At 46.1% G+C, this 19,221-nt stretch overlaps 1 protein-coding gene across 2 annotated transcripts in view; it reads left to right on the forward strand.

The window, feature by feature from the left end:
* Window positions 1–19,221, forward strand: part of ANKRD44 (ankyrin repeat domain 44) — a 152,661-nt gene that overhangs the window by 17,226 nt on the left and 116,214 nt on the right. Inside the window, exons 2-3 of one of the 2 annotated variants that reach the window (XM_066577276.1) lie at window positions 8,052–8,135; window positions 18,860–18,938. In XM_066577276.1, coding sequence (XP_066433373.1) covers window positions 8,052–8,135; window positions 18,860–18,938 — 163 coding nt within the window. The remainder of the gene's footprint in view (window positions 1–8,051; window positions 8,136–18,859; window positions 18,939–19,221) is intronic. The other variant, XM_066577277.1, reaches the window with a different exon arrangement.

Here is a 19,221-nt window from a genome sequence, read left to right on the forward strand (position 1 = left end):
GTTAGACAAATTCGGCCACTTTCAGGGATAGGTCCTGACCCTTCCTTGCCCTTTGTCGTGGTGTATATTTTGTCTCACTGTCCAACCTAGTCGTTGTGGTTTCCGTGTCCTCCTCGTTGTTGGATGTAATATTTAGGCCTCTTTCACATGGGCCTAAATCGCAGCGACATCGCAAATGTTTTCTCGTGATTTTTGTGTGATATCGCTGTGTTTTCTCTTTGTTGCACTATTTTGCAGCAATTTTGGGCTAGCTGTTATTTTCCCTGAAAATAAGACCTACCCCAAACATAGACCCTACCTTAATGTAGCAGGATTTTTTGGGGAAGGGCTTGAAATATAACCCCTATCTGCATTACTTAAAAAAGATAAATAAAATATATATATATATATATATATATATATATATATATACACACACACACACACACACACACACACACACACACACACACACACACTACCTAATAGTCGTGGTTCCGGTCCTCCTGCTCGTCTCTGGTGCTTTGGCATACGTACTGGCAGTACTCTCTTGCCAACACAAGCTCGCTACCTGGTTACAGGGTTCATAAATCCGGTCTCCAGGAAGCGAGGGCTCTGATTGGCTGAGCTGCGGCGCTTGAGAGCCAATCAGTGCAGCGCTAAATCAACCAATCACAGACTTCACATTGATTCATCGAGTGCTGCACCGAGCAGGAGGACCGGGACCGCGCCTGTTGGGTAATGTGTGTGTATATACATAATTTTTATTACTTTTTAAGTAATGCAGCTATGGGTTATTTTCGGCGTAGGGTTTATATTTCAAGGCCGAAAAACTTGGGCAACGAAAACGCAAATCATGGCTGTATAGGGCACGCTGCCATTTTTTTAGGCGCAATTTAGCAGCCTACAAAACATCGCAAATGTAAAGTAACCCATTGGAAAGCATGGGGTTCACATACTTGCCATTTGTAGCGCTATCTCATCGCTAGAAAGTTTCATAATTTTGTCGCCAGTGTGAAAGCGGCCTTAGGCTATGCCACTAATATCAGAGCAGTGGGAATGAAAGGCCCCGGACTGCCGCCAATAGGTCATCAATAAGTTCCGGCAAGCCTACTTGTTTCCATACACATTCTCAGATACCGTAATACACCGTTTTTCAGTATTTCTGTTATCGTTCCATTTTCATCACTCTTAAAGGGGTTGTCCCGCGCCGAAACGGGTTTTGTTTTTTTTCAATAGCCCCCCCCGTTCGGCGCGAGACAAACCCGATGCAGGGGTTAAAAAAAACAAACGGATAGTGCTTACCTGAATCCCCGCGCTTCAGTGACTTCTTACTTACCTTGCGAAGATGGCCGCCGGGATCTTCACCCTCGGTGGACCGCAGGTCTTCTGTGCGGTCCATTGCCGACTCCAGCCTCCTGATTGGCTGGAATCGGCACGTGACGGGGCGGAGCTACGAGGAGCCGCTCTCCGGCATGAGCGGCCCCATTCAGAAAAGAAGAAGACCGGACTGTAGACGCTGAAAATTAGACGGCACCATGGAGACGGGGACGCCAGCAACGGAGCAGGTAAGTGAATAACTTCTGTATGGCTCATAATTAATGCACAATGTACATTACAAAGTGCATTAATATGGCCATACAGAAGTGTATAGACCCACTTTGTTTCGCGGGACAACCCCTTTAACAACGTTCGCTGAATTTGCCATAACTTGTATACTGCATCGCTGATGGCGTCAAACGGTGGAGGACTTTCTAATGGTGTCGGAGGATGTGGTGTCACAACGAAATACAGGAAATATGAGCTTTTAACTTGTGAAAGGACTGGAATTGTGGTTTAGCAGTCGCACTTAAAGTGACACATTGTGTGCAGAGATCACGCTCTTCAGTTCTAGATCATTCTTCATGTTCACAGATTGTGCTCACTACATTACAATGTAGCTTTCCAGGGGGGCCACCAGTAAAGGGTTCCTCAGGACACCGCTGTGGATGAAGCAGTCATGCTCTCGTGTTGCTTTTTGCTCTTTTTCTAGAAGTCCAGTTGTGGCCAAATGTTTTTGAGACTGACATCAATTTTGGTTTTCCCAAAGTTTGCTAGTCAGATGTTTCTATGGTTACTAAAGAACAACTATAAGCATTTCATAAGGCTTTCAACTTTTATTGACAAATACATCAAGTTTTGGCAAAAACTCAATATTTACAGTATTGATCCTTAAAGTTAAAAACTTTTGCCCTTCACCATGAGATGCTGGATATCGGCTTCTGGGCCAAATCCTGACTGATGATGACCCATTCCTCCTAATCCACAGGGGTCAAACACAAGGCCCGCCGCCTCATTTTCTGTGGCCCGCCGGCTGTGCAGTAAGTCCCCTCACCTCCGCGCTGCTGTCAGTAGCTGATCTTCTCTCGGCTTGTTCTGTCTAGTGCAGACAGTAATAGAGGAGTGCCGATAGCAGACTGACAACGGCCGCGGAGGAGGGAAGAAGACTGCAGAGAACGACGCTGAGGAGGAGCAGCTGCAGGGTGGGATCCGTGTGTGTGTGTATATATGTGTGTCTGTGTGTATATATGTGTGTCTGAGTATATATATGTGTGTCTGTGTATATATATTATATATATATATATATATATATATGTGTGTGTGTCTGTACGTATATGCGCAGAATGGTGTGTGTGTGTGTGTGTATGCGCAGAATGGTGTGTGTGTGTGTGTCTGTACGTATATGTGCAGAATGGTGTGTGTGTGTGTCTGTACGTATATGTGCAAAATGGTGTGTGGGTGTATGCGCAGAATGGTGTGTGTGTGTGTATGCGCAGAATGGTGTGCGGGTGTATGCGCAGAATGGTGTGTGTGTGTATGCGCAGAATGGTGTGCGGGTGTATGCGCAGAATGGTGTGCGGGTGTATGCGCAGAATGGTGTGCGGGTGTATGCGCAGAATGGTGTGCGGGTGTATGCGCAGAATGGTGTGCGGGTGTATGCGCAGAATGGTGTGCGGGTGTATGCGCAGAATGGTGTGCGCGTGTGTGTATGCGCAGAATGGTATGTGTGTGTGTGTATGCGCAGAATGGTGTGCGGGTGTATGCGCAGAATGGTGTGCGGGTGTATGCGCAGAATGGTGTGCGGGTGTATGCGCAGAATGGTGTGCGGGTGTGTCTGTACGTATATGTGCAGAATGGTGTGTGTGTGTGTGTGTGTGTGTGTGTGTGTGTGTGTGTGTATGCGCAGAATGGTGTGTGTGTGTGTATGCGCAGAATGGTGTGCGGGTGTATGCGCAGAATGGTGTGCGGGTGTATGCACAGAATGGTGTGCGGGTGTATGCGCAGAATGGTGTGCGGGTGTATGCGCAGAATGGTGTGCGGGTGTATGCGCAGAATGGTGTGCGGGTGTATGCGCAGAATGGTGTGCGGGTGTATGCGCAGAATGGTGTGCGGGTGTATGCGCAGAATGGTGTGTGTGTGTGTCTGTACGTATATGTGCAGAATGGTGTGTGTGTGTATGCGCAGAATGGTGTGCGGGTGTATGCGCAGAATGGTGTGTGTGTGTATGCGCAGAATGGTGTGTGTGTGTATGCGCAGAATGGTGTGTGTGTGTGTGTGTGTGTATGCGCAGAATGGGGTGTGTGTGTATGCGCAGAATGGTGTGCGGGTGTATGCGCAGAATGGTGTGCGGGTGTATGCGCAGAATGGTGTGCGGGTGTATGCGCAGAATGGTGTGTGTGTGTGTCTGTACGTATATGTGCAGAATGGTGTGTGTGTATGCGCAGAATGGTGTGCGGGTGTATGCGCAGAATGGTGTGTGTGTGTATGCGCAGAATGGTGTGTGTGTGTATGCGCAGAATGGTGTGTGTGTGTGTGTGTGTGTATGCGCAGAATGGGGTGTGTGTGTATGCGCAGAATGGTGTGCGGGTGTATGCGCAGAATGGTGTGCGGGTGTATGCGCAGAATGGTGTGCGGGTGTATGCGCAGAATGGTGTGTGTGTGTGTGTGTGTGTGTATGCGCAGAATGGGGTGTGTGTGTATGCGCAGAATGGTGTGCGGGTGTATGCGCAGAATGGTGTGTGTGTGTGTATGCGCAGAATGGTGTGCGGGTGTATGCGCAGAATGGTGTGCGGGTGTATGCGCAGAATGGTGTGCGGGTGTATGCGCAGAATAGTGTGCGGGTGTATGCGCAGAATGGTGTGCGGGTGTATGCGCAGAATGGTGTGCGGGTGTATGCGCAGAATGGTGTGCGGGTGTATGCGCAGAATGGTGTGCGGGTGTATGCGCAGAATGGTGTGCGGGTGTATGCGCAGAATGGTGTGCGGGTGTATGCGCAGAATGGTGTGCGGGTGTATGCGCAGAATGGTGTGCGGGTGTATGCGCAGAATGGTGTGCAGGTGTATGCGCAGAATGGTGTGCAGGTGTATGCGCAGAATGGTGTGCAGGTGTATGCGCAGAATGGTTTGTGTGTGTGTCTGTACGTATATGTGCAGAATGGTGTGTGTGTATGCGCAGAATGGTGTGCGGGTGTATGCGCAGAATGGTGTGTGTATGCGCAGAATGGTGTGCGGGTGTATGCGCAGAATGGTGTGTGTGTGTCTGTACGTATATGTGCAGAATGGTGTGTGTGTGTATGCGCAGAATGGTGTGTGTGTGTGTGTATGCGCAGAATGGCGTGCGGGTGTATGCGCAGAATGGTGTGCGGGTGTATGCGCAGAATGGCGTGCGGGTGTATGCGCAGAATGGCGTGCGGGTGTATGCGCAGAATGGTGTGCGGGTGTATGCGCAGAATGGTGTGTGTGTGTGTATGCGCAGAATGGGGTGTGTGTGTATGCGCAGAATGGTGTGCGGGTGTATGCGCAGAATGGTGTGCGGGTGTATGCGCAGAATGGTGTGCGGGTGTATGCGCAGAATGGTGTATGTGTGTGTCTGTACGTATATGTGCAGAATGGTGTGTGTGTGTGTATGCGCAGAATGGTGTGCGGGTGTATGCGCAGAATGGTGTGTGTGTGTGTGTATGCGCAGAATGGTGTGTGTGTGTATGCGCAGAATGGTGTGCGGGTGTATGCGCAGAATGGTGTGTGTGTGTGTCTGTACGTATATGTGCAGAATGGTGTGTGTCTGTATGCGCAGAATGGTGTGCGGGTGTATGCGCAGAATGGTGTGTGTGTGTGTCTGTACGTATATGTGCAGAATGGTGTGTGTGTGTATGCGCAGAATGGTGTGCGGGTGTATGCGCAGAATGGTGTGTGTGTGTGTATGCGCAGAATGGGGTGCGGGTGTATGCGCAGAATGGCGTGCGGGTGTATGCGCAGAATGGCGTGCGGGTGTGTATGCGCAGAATGGCGTGCGGGTGTGTATGCGCAGAATGGCGTGCGGGTGTGTATGCGCAGAATGGCGTGCGGGTGTGTATGCGCAGAATGGCGTGCGGGTGTGTATGCGCAGAATGGCGTGCGGGTGTGTATGCGCAGAATGGCGTGCGGGTGTGTATGCGCAGAATGGCGTGCGGGTGTGTATGCGCAGAATGGCGTGCGGGTGTGTATGCGCAGAATGGCGTGCGGGTGTGTATGCGCAGAATGGCGTGCGGGTGTGTATGCGCAGAATGGCGTGCGGGTGTGTATGCGCAGAATGGCGTGCGGGTGTGTATGCGCAGAATGGCGTGCGGGTGTATGCGCAGAATGGTGTGCGGGTGTATGCGCAGAATGGTGTGCGGGTGTATGCGCAGAATGGTGTGCGGGTGTATGCGCAGAATGGTGTGCGGGTGTATGCGCAGAATGGTGTGCGGGTGTATGCGCAGAATGGTGTGCGGGTGTATGCGCAGAATGGTGTGCGGGTGTATGCGCAGAATGGTGTGCGGGTGTATGCGCAGAATGGTGTGCGGGTGTATGCGCAGAATGGTGTGCAGGTGTATGCGCAGAATGGTGTGCAGGTGTATGCGCAGAATGGTGTGCAGGTGTATGCGCAGAATGGTTTGTGTGTGTGTCTGTACGTATATGTGCAGAATGGTGTGTGTGTATGCGCAGAATGGTGTGCGGGTGTATGCGCAGAATGGTGTGTGTATGCGCAGAATGGTGTGCGGGTGTATGCGCAGAATGGTGTGTGTGTGTCTGTACGTATATGTGCAGAATGGTGTGTGTGTGTATGCGCAGAATGGTGTGTGTGTGTGTGTATGCGCAGAATGGCGTGCGGGTGTATGCGCAGAATGGTGTGCGGGTGTATGCGCAGAATGGTGTGCGGGTGTATGCGCAGAATGGTGTGTGTGTGTGTATGCGCAGAATGGGGTGTGTGTGTATGCGCAGAATGGTGTGCGGGTGTATGCGCAGAATGGTGTGCGGGTGTATGCGCAGAATGGTGTGCGGGTGTATGCGCAGAATGGTGTATGTGTGTGTCTGTACGTATATGTGCAGAATGGTGTGTGTGTGTGTATGCGCAGAATGGTGTGCGGGTGTATGCGCAGAATGGTGTGTGTGTGTGTGTATGCGCAGAATGGTGTGTGTGTGTATGCGCAGAATGGTGTGCGGGTGTATGCGCAGAATGGTGTGTGTGTGTGTCTGTACGTATATGTGCAGAATGGTGTGTGTCTGTATGCGCAGAATGGTGTGCGGGTGTATGCGCAGAATGGTGTGTGTGTGTGTCTGTACGTATATGTGCAGAATGGTGTGTGTGTGTATGCGCAGAATGGTGTGCGGGTGTATGCGCAGAATGGTGTGTGTGTGTGTATGCGCAGAATGGGGTGCGGGTGTATGCGCAGAATGGCGTGCGGGTGTATGCGCAGAATGGCGTGCGGGTGTGTATGCGCAGAATGGCGTGCGGGTGTGTATGCGCAGAATGGCGTGCGGGTGTGTATGCGCAGAATGGCGTGCGGGTGTGTATGCGCAGAATGGCGTGCGGGTGTGTATGCGCAGAATGGCGTGCGGGTGTATGCGCAGAATGGCGTGCGGGTGTATGCGCAGAATGGCGTGCGGGTGTATGCGCAGAATGGCGTGCGTCTGTGCATGTGCATCTTTGAATGCAGCAATGCAAAAAAATGCAAAGAAAAAAATTCTTCTAAAGTTTTTGTTTTGGCTTTGTTTTTTATTTAAATGTAAAAGCCTAAAAAATATATATATAATTTTGATATAGTCGAAATTGTACTGACCTGCAGAAAAAAAAAATTGATGTCATTTATACCATATTGTGAATGCCATAAAAAACCTCCCCCCCCCCCCAAAATTGCAGAATTTGTGTTCTTTCACCTTGACACCCAAAAAATTAATAAGCTATACAATACATCACATATACCCCAAAATGGCATCAGTAAAAACAAACCCTCATATGGCCATGTCAATGGGGGAAAAAAAGTCCTTAAGTACCAAACTAAGCTGTGACCTTAAAGAGGATGCCCAGTTGTAAACTATTGCTGGCATATTCTTAAGATTGGTAAGCAAAAGTAGATTGGCAGGGGTCTGTCTACTAGTTCATTCATTGTGCACTGATTCGATTTCTGCAGGAAGCGGACTGCGCCGGTCTTTCTGTAGTGGCCAGATATGGTATTGCAGGCAAAGTTCCCATTTATTTCAATGTGTGCTAAACCTGAAATACTAAACCTATCCACTGTAGTAAGAACAACGTTGTCTGTTTCCTGCAGAAATAAGCCCAGTAAACAAGATCACTGGCCTGGCGAACACCTAATCAAAGGGGGTCCCAGGTGACAGGCTCCTGCCAATCTACTGTTTATGACCAATCCTAAGGATTGGCCAGCAATAAATTACAACTGGAAAACCTCTTTTAGGGGTTAAAGAGAAATGTGGTGCAGCCGACTATAGTTATGGCAGTGGTAGGGGAAGGGGGGTTGTGTGAGCAGCCAAGAGCCTGTGATACTTAATCCACCACTGCTGTCAGCTGTAGTTAAAATATATATTGTGGACTGGAACGATCAAAACTGACATCACAAACTGATCTTGATCCCCATTCCAACCAGTCAAAGTCTCCAATTGATTTTCTAAACTGCAATTGAAGTTAATGAGACAAGCGCTTTCCATCTAGTATGGTAGGAGGCTGGTTTTCTGAGCAGCAGTCGTCACAGCATTAACTTTATCTTGTTCTTATTCTAGCCTCTCATCATCCAAGCAATTTTCCATGAAGACCCTGATGAGATCCAGTCGCTGATCTATAAAGCAGAGGATGTTAATGCTTTGGTAAGAACTTTCATTTTTATTTCTTGTTTGGTTTTGGCAGGACAAAAAGTATTGTGAGCTCCAGTAGTGTCTGCGACCAACTCATACCCATCTTATCACTTCTTCCCAACTGGTCTATTTCTTATCAAACACTTCCATGAAAATCACATAAGTTGCATGAACTATATTCTTAAAGGGGTTGTACTACAAATACAAGTTACCACCAATCCATAGGATATCCAGACCTCCCAAAAGTCTTGGATCCAGCAGGACAGTCCCAGTTTTGAACAGTGTCCTGCCATCCCAGGCAGTCTGCCGCTTGTCCTCGCTGGCTTCGGCCCCCACCACCCCTCTACCAGCACCCACTCTACCTAGTAGTTAGACCGCCACCGATCCTGAGAACAAGAGGCCCCTGCCCCCACATTTCCCAATGCAGGATGGATTCTGCTTATGATCCCTAACGTAGCAGTGAACGGACACATGTGTGGATTCATTCTTTTCAGTGGCGCAGCCAGCCAAGAACTATGCTCAACTATTTTCATTAGCGTTATTGAAATGAATGGAGCGATGCCACTCCTTTGATTTCAATAGGAGTGACGGAAATAGCGGAGCGCTATTCTCGCTCTCTCTACCTGCCGCACTGAAAGGAATGGAGCCGTGGCTTCGCTTGTGCATTGCCACACGATTTATTTCAGTGGGGCAGACAGAGATAGCTGAGCATAGTGCTCAGCTATCTGACTGGTTCATTGAAAGGAATGGACCCGCGCATGTGCCCATTCGCTGATACATTAGGGATAATAGGCAGAACCCATCTTGCATTGGGAATTAGGGAAGACACCATTCCCCAATTCTCAAGATAGTTGAGGGTCTCAGTGGTCTCACCCCCACCAATATATCAGTTTTCACCCATCCAGTGTATGGGCTAAAACGTTTTAAAATTCCATCCACTAACTGTACAATCCCTTTAAGGAGCTCTATGAAGTCAGATCTTGTAGACCAACCCCTGGATAATTAGGTTGTCACACTTCAATGGATGTCTTAAGGTGCCCATAAGCAGGAGACAAAACTCCACTGAACTGTTGTAGGAAAGGCTTGAAAGGCTCCACAAGGAGTTGTGCACTGAAATCAAGGACTCGGTTAACTCCAAGGAGGATGTTGGAAAGCATATTCCAGAACTGAAAGGTCTGGATGCAGAGATGATCCATATGCAGAAGGCACTTGCTGCAGCAGAATCTGCCAAAAGACAAGAACAGCAGGAAAGAGAAACTGGCAGGCAGAATTACAAGCAGTGGTGGAAGAGATGGAGAAGAGAAGGATGAACTTCCTCTGGAGACTTAGATGGAACAGGAGCGTGAACCATAACTCATGACCGTGTACTGGTTGGACATTAAAGAGGAGCCGCATTAGCAGTATTGTGTTAAAAGTTCAGTACCCATATATTGTATTTCTCACAATCCTTGCCCAGTAATTGGGGTTTCAATCTACGTCCTCTTCTTCCCATGTAACGACTTTCTAAAAACTCATTACCCGGTCACCAATAATATAGTCTCTCGCAGCCCTGTATCACATGAATGTTGTTGGGCAGAAGTGAGGAGGGGGATGCAGAGCCAGAAGTCTCTCCATTGCTTGTATCCAGCTCAGTCTTTATCCAAAAGACACATCTGTTCGGTTGAAGATCTTATGCCCGTAGGGCTAATCCTGCACACCGCAGTTTCTCCCACACCAGGAAGTATCCCTTGCTCCTCACTCAACAACATGGCTGCACAGACTCAGGGGAGTATCCCCAGCTCCCCACACTGCAGCCTAGCTGCACAAAGAGAAGTGTCCCCAGTTACTCGCACTGCAGCATAGTTGCACAGACTCCCTACTTCCTGGAAAACTTCAGAGAGAGGACCAGCACACTGGATAACTTGTAAAAGCTTCTTCTTTATTCCCCAGTAAAACAGCATAAGAAACTGCGACGTTTCGACCTCACATACCAGGTCTTTGTCAAGCATGCAGTACTAGGGCAATAAGCCCCTATTATATAGACATAAAAGACAACCCCCAAAATTAAACAAATGTGCACACCCACATAAAAAAGCCCCTGATTGGTCCAGGCATAAGAGGTTATCAGCTGTGGTGAATCAATAAATAAGACAATACTTAGTGGATTGGACTCACATATGTCTCCACGGTATAAAGTACTGTGTCCCTACTTCCTGTCCTTTTTCCTGCTCAGCTCTGTTCCTTGTTTCTCCCCTCTTTAAAGTTGCAGTAGTTTACAAATCACCCCCCTTACATTCTAGTGCAGAGCCAGATGCACAGGATGTATCTAGTGATGTTAAAGTAATGTTTCCATCTTAGCCAAATATGGTTGGATTGAGAGCACCACTCTGCACAAGGTTGCTAGGTGGACACAAAAAGCTACAGGTCACTGGGCTATGTTGTTTTAGCAACTCCCATAGAAGTCAATGGGAATAGCACAGTGAGCTACGTTATTTCAGTAACTTGGAAATTATGGAAACGGCATAGCTCATTGCTTGTGTAACTACTATTGACTTCTATGGGAATTATGGAAACAATTCAGCAAAGTCCACTGTTTTCATAATACCAACCACCCCCAGGCACCTCGTACATCCTGGTCTGGTGCACAACTAAAGGTAGGAAAGGGTTCCGGAGGTGAATTCTGTGTCTATCTTTTATGGCTTGTCCTGTGGATATACCATAAAATTCTGAGATGGGAATACCCCTTTAAGGGCTCTTCTTCCCTGGTTATAGATTTTCCCCGCCCCCTCTCTAGCCCCACCCCTAGTCACCATTCTCAGGGAAGGCCTGGGAAAGTCTTCTAGCCCCGCCCCATATCTCTCCAAATATGGGGAGATAAGTAAGAGATCCCCTGTAGCTCCGACCCCTCTCTTTTCCTGCAATGGGGGATTCCACTGCTCTTTCACAATCTTCTCTGATTGATTTCAGTTGGGACGGCGCTGCTGCCGGCCCCATTGAAAACAATGGGCGATATCACAGATTTTCTTACAGCAACTTGCAGTGGGTGAAAACATCGCAAGTAAAAATGAAACCATTGACAATCATTGGTTTCAAACTCATGCATTTTCACTCCCTCATGCATCGCAGGAAGATCTTATCGCCAGCGGGGAAGAGTCCTAAGAGTGATGTTCAGATGGCCATGAGGGGGTAGCTTGATTCTGCAGCTCTTCAGATGAGAGCTGTGAAAGGGTTTAGGTTCCCAACAAGATGATTTTGCAAAGGGTGATACAAAGATTAGTGTTAAGTAAGGAGGAACAGCCAATTGGCTTAGTAGAGTTCAGGGAGTTTAGCTCACATGAAAGTGTGTGCCAGTGTGCCATGCGTTAGCACGCAGCAAGTACACAATGACATGCATGCTTGCTGAGTGCCGCCAATCCCCATACTCTATCTTAGCGTGTGTGTGTGTGTATAATATGCACTAAGATAGTGCATGTGAAAATCTATGTTGCCCATAACAACCAATCACAACCAATTAATTTTACTTCAGCAGTATAAGAAATTCCAACCAATCACAGCGCAGCTCTGATAAGCAAGGTTCATTCTCAACTGCAACCTAATATAAGGAATAAAGAATGGTTGTGTCAAAGGGCAATTGTGGCACCAACTAATGAAACTGTAGGACAGATGAATGAAGAAATTATGTCACAAGTCGAAGGAGAAATTGCAGGGTATCTGTTGGTGGATAATGTTCTGGACACTGAACAAGTCACCTCATACCCTGTAGAGTTCCTTCACTCTTTGGGATAGTCAGGAGTGCCTTCCCAGAAGCTATAGTTAAAAGTTGGTGTTTCGGTCCTATTAATACGTAATCATAATGCGCCAAAACTGTGCCCCGGTACACGATTACAAATTACACACCTGAGGCAAAATATTGTAAGAGCCATTATTATGACTGAAATAGCAAAAGGAGAAAGTGTTTTAGTTCCCCGCGTTCTGATAATACAGACGGATTTGCCTTTTCAATTTAAAAGGCTGCAATTCCCTCTAAAAATGGCATTTGCGATGATGATGAATAAGGCTCAAGGGCAAACACTTAAGGTAGCAGGTGTACGCTTAGAAAAAACATGGGTAACTGTATGTGGCGTGCTCACATTTATACAGCTCACAAAACCTTTACATCTGAGCAAAACCATACAGAACTGCTGACATAGCAGATTGCAGTTACATTACTTTCACTAAACACAGATTAGATAAAAAAAGACAAATTCCACGCGGATGAAGTTGCAGCTAACAAGCCAGTCTTGTATGTTTCTAAGTTTATGTGTTTGGTTTTCTGCATTTTTTTTAATAAACTCTTTTTTATTGAGATTTTTCATATGATTAGATTTGGGACTGAAACCTGCGTCGGGCTTAGGTCTAACTTTATAGCTATCCTTCGTTTCTGCCTACTTCCTCTCCCATCTGCTGTGGCGTTATTTGTTTATGTTAATCTAATTTAAGTCTCCCCAGACGATTGGTGCCTGTCTGGATATAGTACCAAGATGTAGTTCTAAACAGCGTTACACATGTAGTGATCTCTTCAAGGTCTAGAAATTTTTCTATAAAGATTTGCCATTTTGCGAAAAACTTTGGTGCCTGGGCTTCTGCGCTTCTTTCTATTTCCAGTCTCTCCATTTTAGTAGGTATTTTAGTTGTTTCGTTATATCTAGGGTTGTCGGTGGAGTTGCTTGTAGCCAGTTTGACAAGAGACATCTTTTGCTTATTATAAGGATAGTATGAATGATCCTGGTGTGAATGCCGAGGCTGATTAGGACATGGAATACGTAGGCCTGTGGAGTCAAGGGGGTAAGTATCTCCCCTATCTCCTGTATCAACACTTGTACCTGCTCCCAATACATTTTAATTTGGGAGCAGTGCCAGAGTCCGTGTAGTAGATCAGAATTTGGTTGGGAGCATTTGGGGCACGCCTGTAATCTGTCTGGATTTCCCTGGTGTGGGGGGATGTTAAAGCCGTATATTGCGCCATGTATTATTTTGAAGAAGGTTTCGCACCATCTTTCGTTTGTTATGGCCTTTCTCACTGCGTCCCAGCTTGGGATGATTTTTTGGGTTATCTCGGGGTCTTGTAATTCTCGTGCCCATCTTTTAAACATTTGGTTATTGTCTGATAAAGCCCATCCTTCCCTGAATCGGTGGTATAGGTCAGATATGGAATGTCTTGGGGGAGGGTTCCCTATAAGTAGATCCATTGGGTTACTTATTGCTTCTTTTGAGATCTCAATTAGCCTTGTCCGCAGGAATCCCCGCATTTGCGCATATGGTAGGAAGTGTGATGGAGATAAGTCATATGTTTCCTGCATCTCCTTGAATGTTTTATACCTAGGCTCTTTATGGTGGAGAAGGTGTTGAGCTCTTCCAATACCCTTACTACGCCACTCTTTAAACATTTTGTTTGTCCTTTCTTCTCTAAATTCAGGGTGCCCCCATAACTCCATATGCTTTGAGAGCTTGAATGGTAGTTTATATGCTTTGCGTGCAGTTTTCCAAGCTGCGATAGTGTCTCTTGCCATGTTTGAGTGTTTAACCTCAGGTGGGAGCTTAGCAAAGCCTGTGTGTAATAGGGTGTTTAAATTCCATGGGTGTAGTAATTCCCTCTCAAGTGTGTAGTTTGAAAAGTGATCCGATCCCTGGAGCCAGTCTAACGAATGTCTCATCAAACTGGCCACATTATATGTGCGGATGTCTGGTAGGTTCAACCCCCCCCCCCCTATTTGTAGACATCATTAGTTTTTTCATGGCAATACGAGATCGTTTGCGTGACCAGATAAACGTTGAGAATGCTGCATATAATTTTCCTATGTCTTGTCTTTTTAGTAAGAGTGGGATAGTCTGTAGTTGGTTTAGTAGTTTTGGAAAGCTGATCATTTTAACCCCTTCCCGCTGCAGGGCGTAAGTTTACGTCCTGGCAGCCTGGTACTTCCCGCAACAGGACGTAAACTTACGTCCTGGAGATAGCGCGGGATCACATAAGATCCCGCGCTCTCTCGCAGCGGGAGCCGGCTGTCAGTCACAGCCGGCGTCCTGCTGCAACAGCGGGGGGGCTTCGGAGATGCATCCCCCGCTGTTAACCCCTTCCCTGTCGTGATCTAAGTAGATCGCGGCAGGGAAAGAGTTCACAAAGGGAGCTCGGCTCCCTCTGTGTCTCCGGCCGGAACTCGCGATGTCATCGCGAGAGCCCGGCCTGTCACCATGGCAACAGGACACCAGACACTGGCGTCCTGTATTGCCTGTGCCTATAATCGCTGTACAAGCGATAAGGCATGGCAGAGCAGTAGCTCTGCCATGCCTTATACCAGCGATCATCAGGGCAGTGGTTAAAGTCCCTCAGAGGGACACAAACTGTGTAAAAAAAACAAAGATTAAAAAAAGAATTTAAAATATGTAAAAAAAAGAGTTAAAAAACCCATTTTTTAATGCTTTTTCTCAGATTAGCATAAAAAAAAGGTAAAAAAAATATAAAACCCCACATATTTGGTATTGTCGCGTCCGTAACGATGTGTACAATAAGTTGCGCATGCTTTTGACTGTCCACGGAAAAAAACGCAAAAAAAAAACGCTAAAAAACTGAGGCAAAATGCTAATTTTTAGCATTTTGCCTCACTAAAAACGCAATAAAAGTGATCAAAAAAGCCGTATGTACCCCAAAATGGTACCAATAAAATCTACAGCTCGTCTCGCAAAAAATAAGCCCTCATAGAGCGCCGTACATCAAAAAATAAAAAAGTTACAGGACTTTGAATGCAGCAATTTAGAAAAAAAAAAAAATTACCCAGAAAAGGGTTTTTTTTGCAGAAAAGTGGGAAAACCTAAAAAAAATGTAAGAATTTTGGTATCGTTGTAACCGTACCGGTCCGCAGAAAAAATGGAATGTCTCATTTATGCTGCATGAGTACCGCTGTAAAAAAAAAAAAAAAAAAAAAAAATCTATGGCAGAATTGATGCGTTTTCTCTCCCTATCATTAAAAAAAAAAAAAGTTTTACAATATAGTCTATGTACCCAAAAGTGGCACTGATTAAAAACTACAGTTCGCCACGCAAAAAACAAGCCCTCATACGGCCGCGTCGACGGAAAAATAAAAAAGTTATGACTTTTGATAAACGGAGAAGAAAATCCGCCAAAAATTGTTGCGTCCTTAAGCCCAAAATAGGCCGTGTCATGAAGGGGTTAATTAGGTGACATCTCCCCATAAATGTTAGCGGGAGGTTATTCCATCTTTGAAGTTCGTTTATGATTTTTTGTATTATTGGGGGGTAGTTTAGCTTGTATAGGCTCTCGGGTACCCTTCCTATATTTATGCCCAGGTATTTAATAGAGTTCCCCGCCATGGTAACAGGAGTTTTTTTAGTGTCGATGTTGTGTAGATTACTTCGAGGAGAAATGTCAAGTAACTCACACTTTGTGGTGTTGACCTTAAATCCTGATCGCTTCCCGAATGATTCTAGGAGGGCAAATACCTGTGGCAGATCTGTATGCGGAGATGCTAGGGCTAAGAGAATGTCGTCTGCGAAGAGCATAGATTTGATAGTCTTGTTTCGGATTTTAATTCCCTCTATGTCTTTATTTCCCTCCAATATGTGTATCAGTGGTTCTATCGCAAGGTTAAAAAGGAGCGGGGACAGTGGACACCCTTGTCTGGTGCCTTTTTGTAATGGGAACCTTGGGGACAGGAAGCCTGGAGTATAAATTTGAGCCAGCGGGGAGGCGTATAGATTCCATATATAAGTGTGAAAAGGGCCTTTAAAGCCCATTTTGTCCATCACTGTCTCCAACCACCTCCACGAGACATTGTCAAACGCTTTTTGGCATCTATTGTCAAGAGTGCCGATTGAGGGTGATCTGCTGGGTTCATTTTTATAATATCCAGGATTGTTAATATTTTCCTTATATTAGTTGTCGCGGATCTGTTCTTTACAAAGCCGCTCTGAAGTGGGGAAATCAGAAGGGGCAACAGGGTGGCCAGGCGGTCTGCCAACAGGGTGGCCAGGCGGTCTGCCAACAGGGTGGCCAGGCGGTCTGCCAACAGGGTGGCCTGGCGGTCTGCCATGATTTTTGCCATCAGTTTTAGGTCTGTATTAATTAAGGAAATTGGGCGGTACGCTGTTGCATCCGTAGGGTCTTTACCCGGTTTGGGGAGAAGTTTAATGTGCGCCGTGTTCATATCTGATGGGATAGGAGTCCCCTGCATGTAGCTGTTGAATAGCTTTTCTATTAATGGTGTCGTCTGGTCTTTTAGTATTTTAAAGAACTCTCCTGTGTATCCGTCCGGGCCTGGAGCCTTGTTGTTCTTTAAATTTGATATGGCTTCCTGCACTTCTGTTTGTGTGATAGGGGCCCCTAAGAAAGAGCATTGTTCTTCCTTCAGCGCAGTCAACGGGATGTCAGGGGGGAGGGTTAATGGGACGTCTGGATGCGTTGGGGTTTTTTTGTAGAATTGTGAATAATATTTATAAAAAAATCTCATTTATTTTTGCCGGATGGGATTGTACTTTACCAGATTGGTCTTTCAGACCCGAAATATTTGATACCGCAAAAGGTCCGTTTGCTAGTTTAGCCATTAATTTGCCTGCTTTATTCCCCAATTTGAATAATCGTGCTTTGTTATAGGAGTTTGACAGTTGTTCTTGCTCATGTAGCCATGTTTCATAGGATTCTTTAGATTCTGTCCATTTCTGTTTGTTTTCCAAGTTTGGTTTGGATTGAAAAGTTGTGTATGCCACTCGTAGGAGGGAGCTATAATGTCTGATCCTGTCTTTAATTTTCCTTTTCAGTGATATTGTATAAGCGATCAGTTTACCTCTAATGACCGCCTTCGCTGTGTCCCATAAAAGTTGGGGATTATCTAAGTGTGTCTCGTTATCTGATATGAATTCTAGCCACCATCCCCGCAACAACCCCTGAAATGTCTCGTCTTCAGCCAGGAATGTAGGGAATTTCCATAGGTAGTCTGTGCCCCTGGGGATTTTATCTTGTGGTGTCAACAGCACCGGGGCATGGTCTGAGATCACAAGCTCTGCTATGTCTGTGTTAGTAACTCTGGGTAGTAAGCTAGGGGCCATTAGTATATAATCGATCCTGGACCAGGAGTCCTGTGCATGGGAGTAGTGTGTGAATTCCCGGCCTTCTGGGTTGATCTCCCTCCACACATCTCTTAATTGTTGTGTATTGGTGAAATTATAGAACATGGCGTCTTGGTGTTTTTGGGAGTTTCCACTGGTTGCGCGGCTGCGTCGGTCTTCGGCTGCATTAAGCACAGAGTTAAAATCCCCTCCCAATATTTTAAGTTCCACCGGGTCCATCGTAAGTCTGTCTGTTCTCTAAAGAATTCTTTATTATTGCCATTGGGGCCGTATACATTATAGATACTCAGATTCTCTAAATTATTTTTCAGATGGACCTGTAAGATCCTTCCATTTGAATCGTGCCACTGATCTTCTACCGTTAGGCCTGCCCCCCTCCTAATTAGTAATAGTACTCCCGCCTTGGAATGCGCCGCGGGTGATCCATAGATCTCCCCTACCCATAATTTTCGCATGCGAAAATATTCTTTTTCGGTTAAGTGTGTCTCCTGGAGTAGTGCAATATCAACTTTTAGGCGCTTTAAGTGTCGCAAGACTAGCGACCATTTTTGTGGGGATCTAAGTCCCTTCACGTTCCAGTAAGTGATTTGCATATTATCTATTTAAATTTATATTATGCTTGTACTGTAGTTCACCTATATATTCATCAATTTCAAATCAAACTTTTAACACCAAATGAGAGCTCTTATATGTATATATAGAAACAAAGGGGAAAAAAAAAAAAAAAGAGAGAGAAGACAAAAAAAAACAAAACCAGAGCTATCAGCTAATAAAGTATCACTCGGCTGCTAACACGGCGTAGTGATATAAAAGAAATGAAAATGCGGTCTCTTTTGGGGGAAGATGTATTGCCTGTACCCAAAAAGAGAATGCGTGAGCTCCTTCCCTCAATTCCGCTTTGTGAGTCGCGTTAACAAACTATCTAGGGATTCCGCTCCGGACCCCCACTCTTAGTACCTTTTATGTGCCCCCTATAGTATCTCTAATCTTTTCAAACAGCATTTCTATCCTTACTTTCTACATTTTTACATTCAGTATCTATATGATTCTCGTAAATCTAGAGTTCTCTTCTAGTGTCTCTCAACAGTCCCCCCACAACACAGTCCTTTCCCCCATTATATCACACTCACGGTCCGCCTCCCAATTGTTTAGGCCGTTGGTGTTGATGGGGCTGTAGGCTTTTGGCGTTGTTCTTTTGGTGCCGCCGGAGGGACTCGATCCGCCTTCTGTTTATTGTTACTTCTCGTGTTCTCTTGAGAAGGTTCGTCTCTTTGTCTGGCCGGGCAGGGTCGAGGTGATACTAAGCGGAGCTCGCTCTCCGCCTTTTCTGGGTCGTAAAATGTTAGTGTGGTTCCATCCTTCTTGTACACTTTCAATACCGCCGGGTACGTGAGTGCGAATTTAAGTTGTTTTCTAAAAAGTGCCGAGCAAATTGGGGAAAAAGCCTTTCGTTTGCGTTGGACTTCTGCAGAGAAATCAGCAAAGATTAGGATTCCGTGTCCTTCGATCTCCAGCGCATTCTGTCGGCCCTTGAAGTTTCGCAGGATTAGGGCTCTATCTGTATAGTCCAGATATTTTACTATAACTGGCCTAGTGGTTTTCTGCATTTTGCTATGTGAATATTTCACCATCTCTCGTAGGATAATGACAAGCGGAGCCCCCTCCATGCAGCAGCGTTTCTTGGTGATGCAGACATAATTGAGCGCCTCATACTATCTGGTAAGTTCATTTAGCCTGATGGCTTAGTAACACTTATTTCACTTAGGGCCGGTTGCACGAATGTTTTGATCTGAGATCAAGTAGAAAAACGTTGTACCAACATGATTTAGGCTGTGATCTTGTTTCTAATCTAGGTCCAACCTGATCGCCAGATTTTGGCAGATCAAACTAGTTGAACTACCGGTAGTGAAATCATTGAACAACTTTTAGAACCTGCATTTGAGACCAAGATAAGTACAACAGGCAACATGTTAGGGTCCATTTGGATGCCCGTATCAAAGAT

Source organism: Eleutherodactylus coqui, chromosome 8 (genome assembly GCF_035609145.1).
Source record: "Eleutherodactylus coqui strain aEleCoq1 chromosome 8, aEleCoq1.hap1, whole genome shotgun sequence".
Taxonomy (NCBI): Eukaryota; Metazoa; Chordata; class Amphibia; order Anura; family Eleutherodactylidae; genus Eleutherodactylus; species Eleutherodactylus coqui.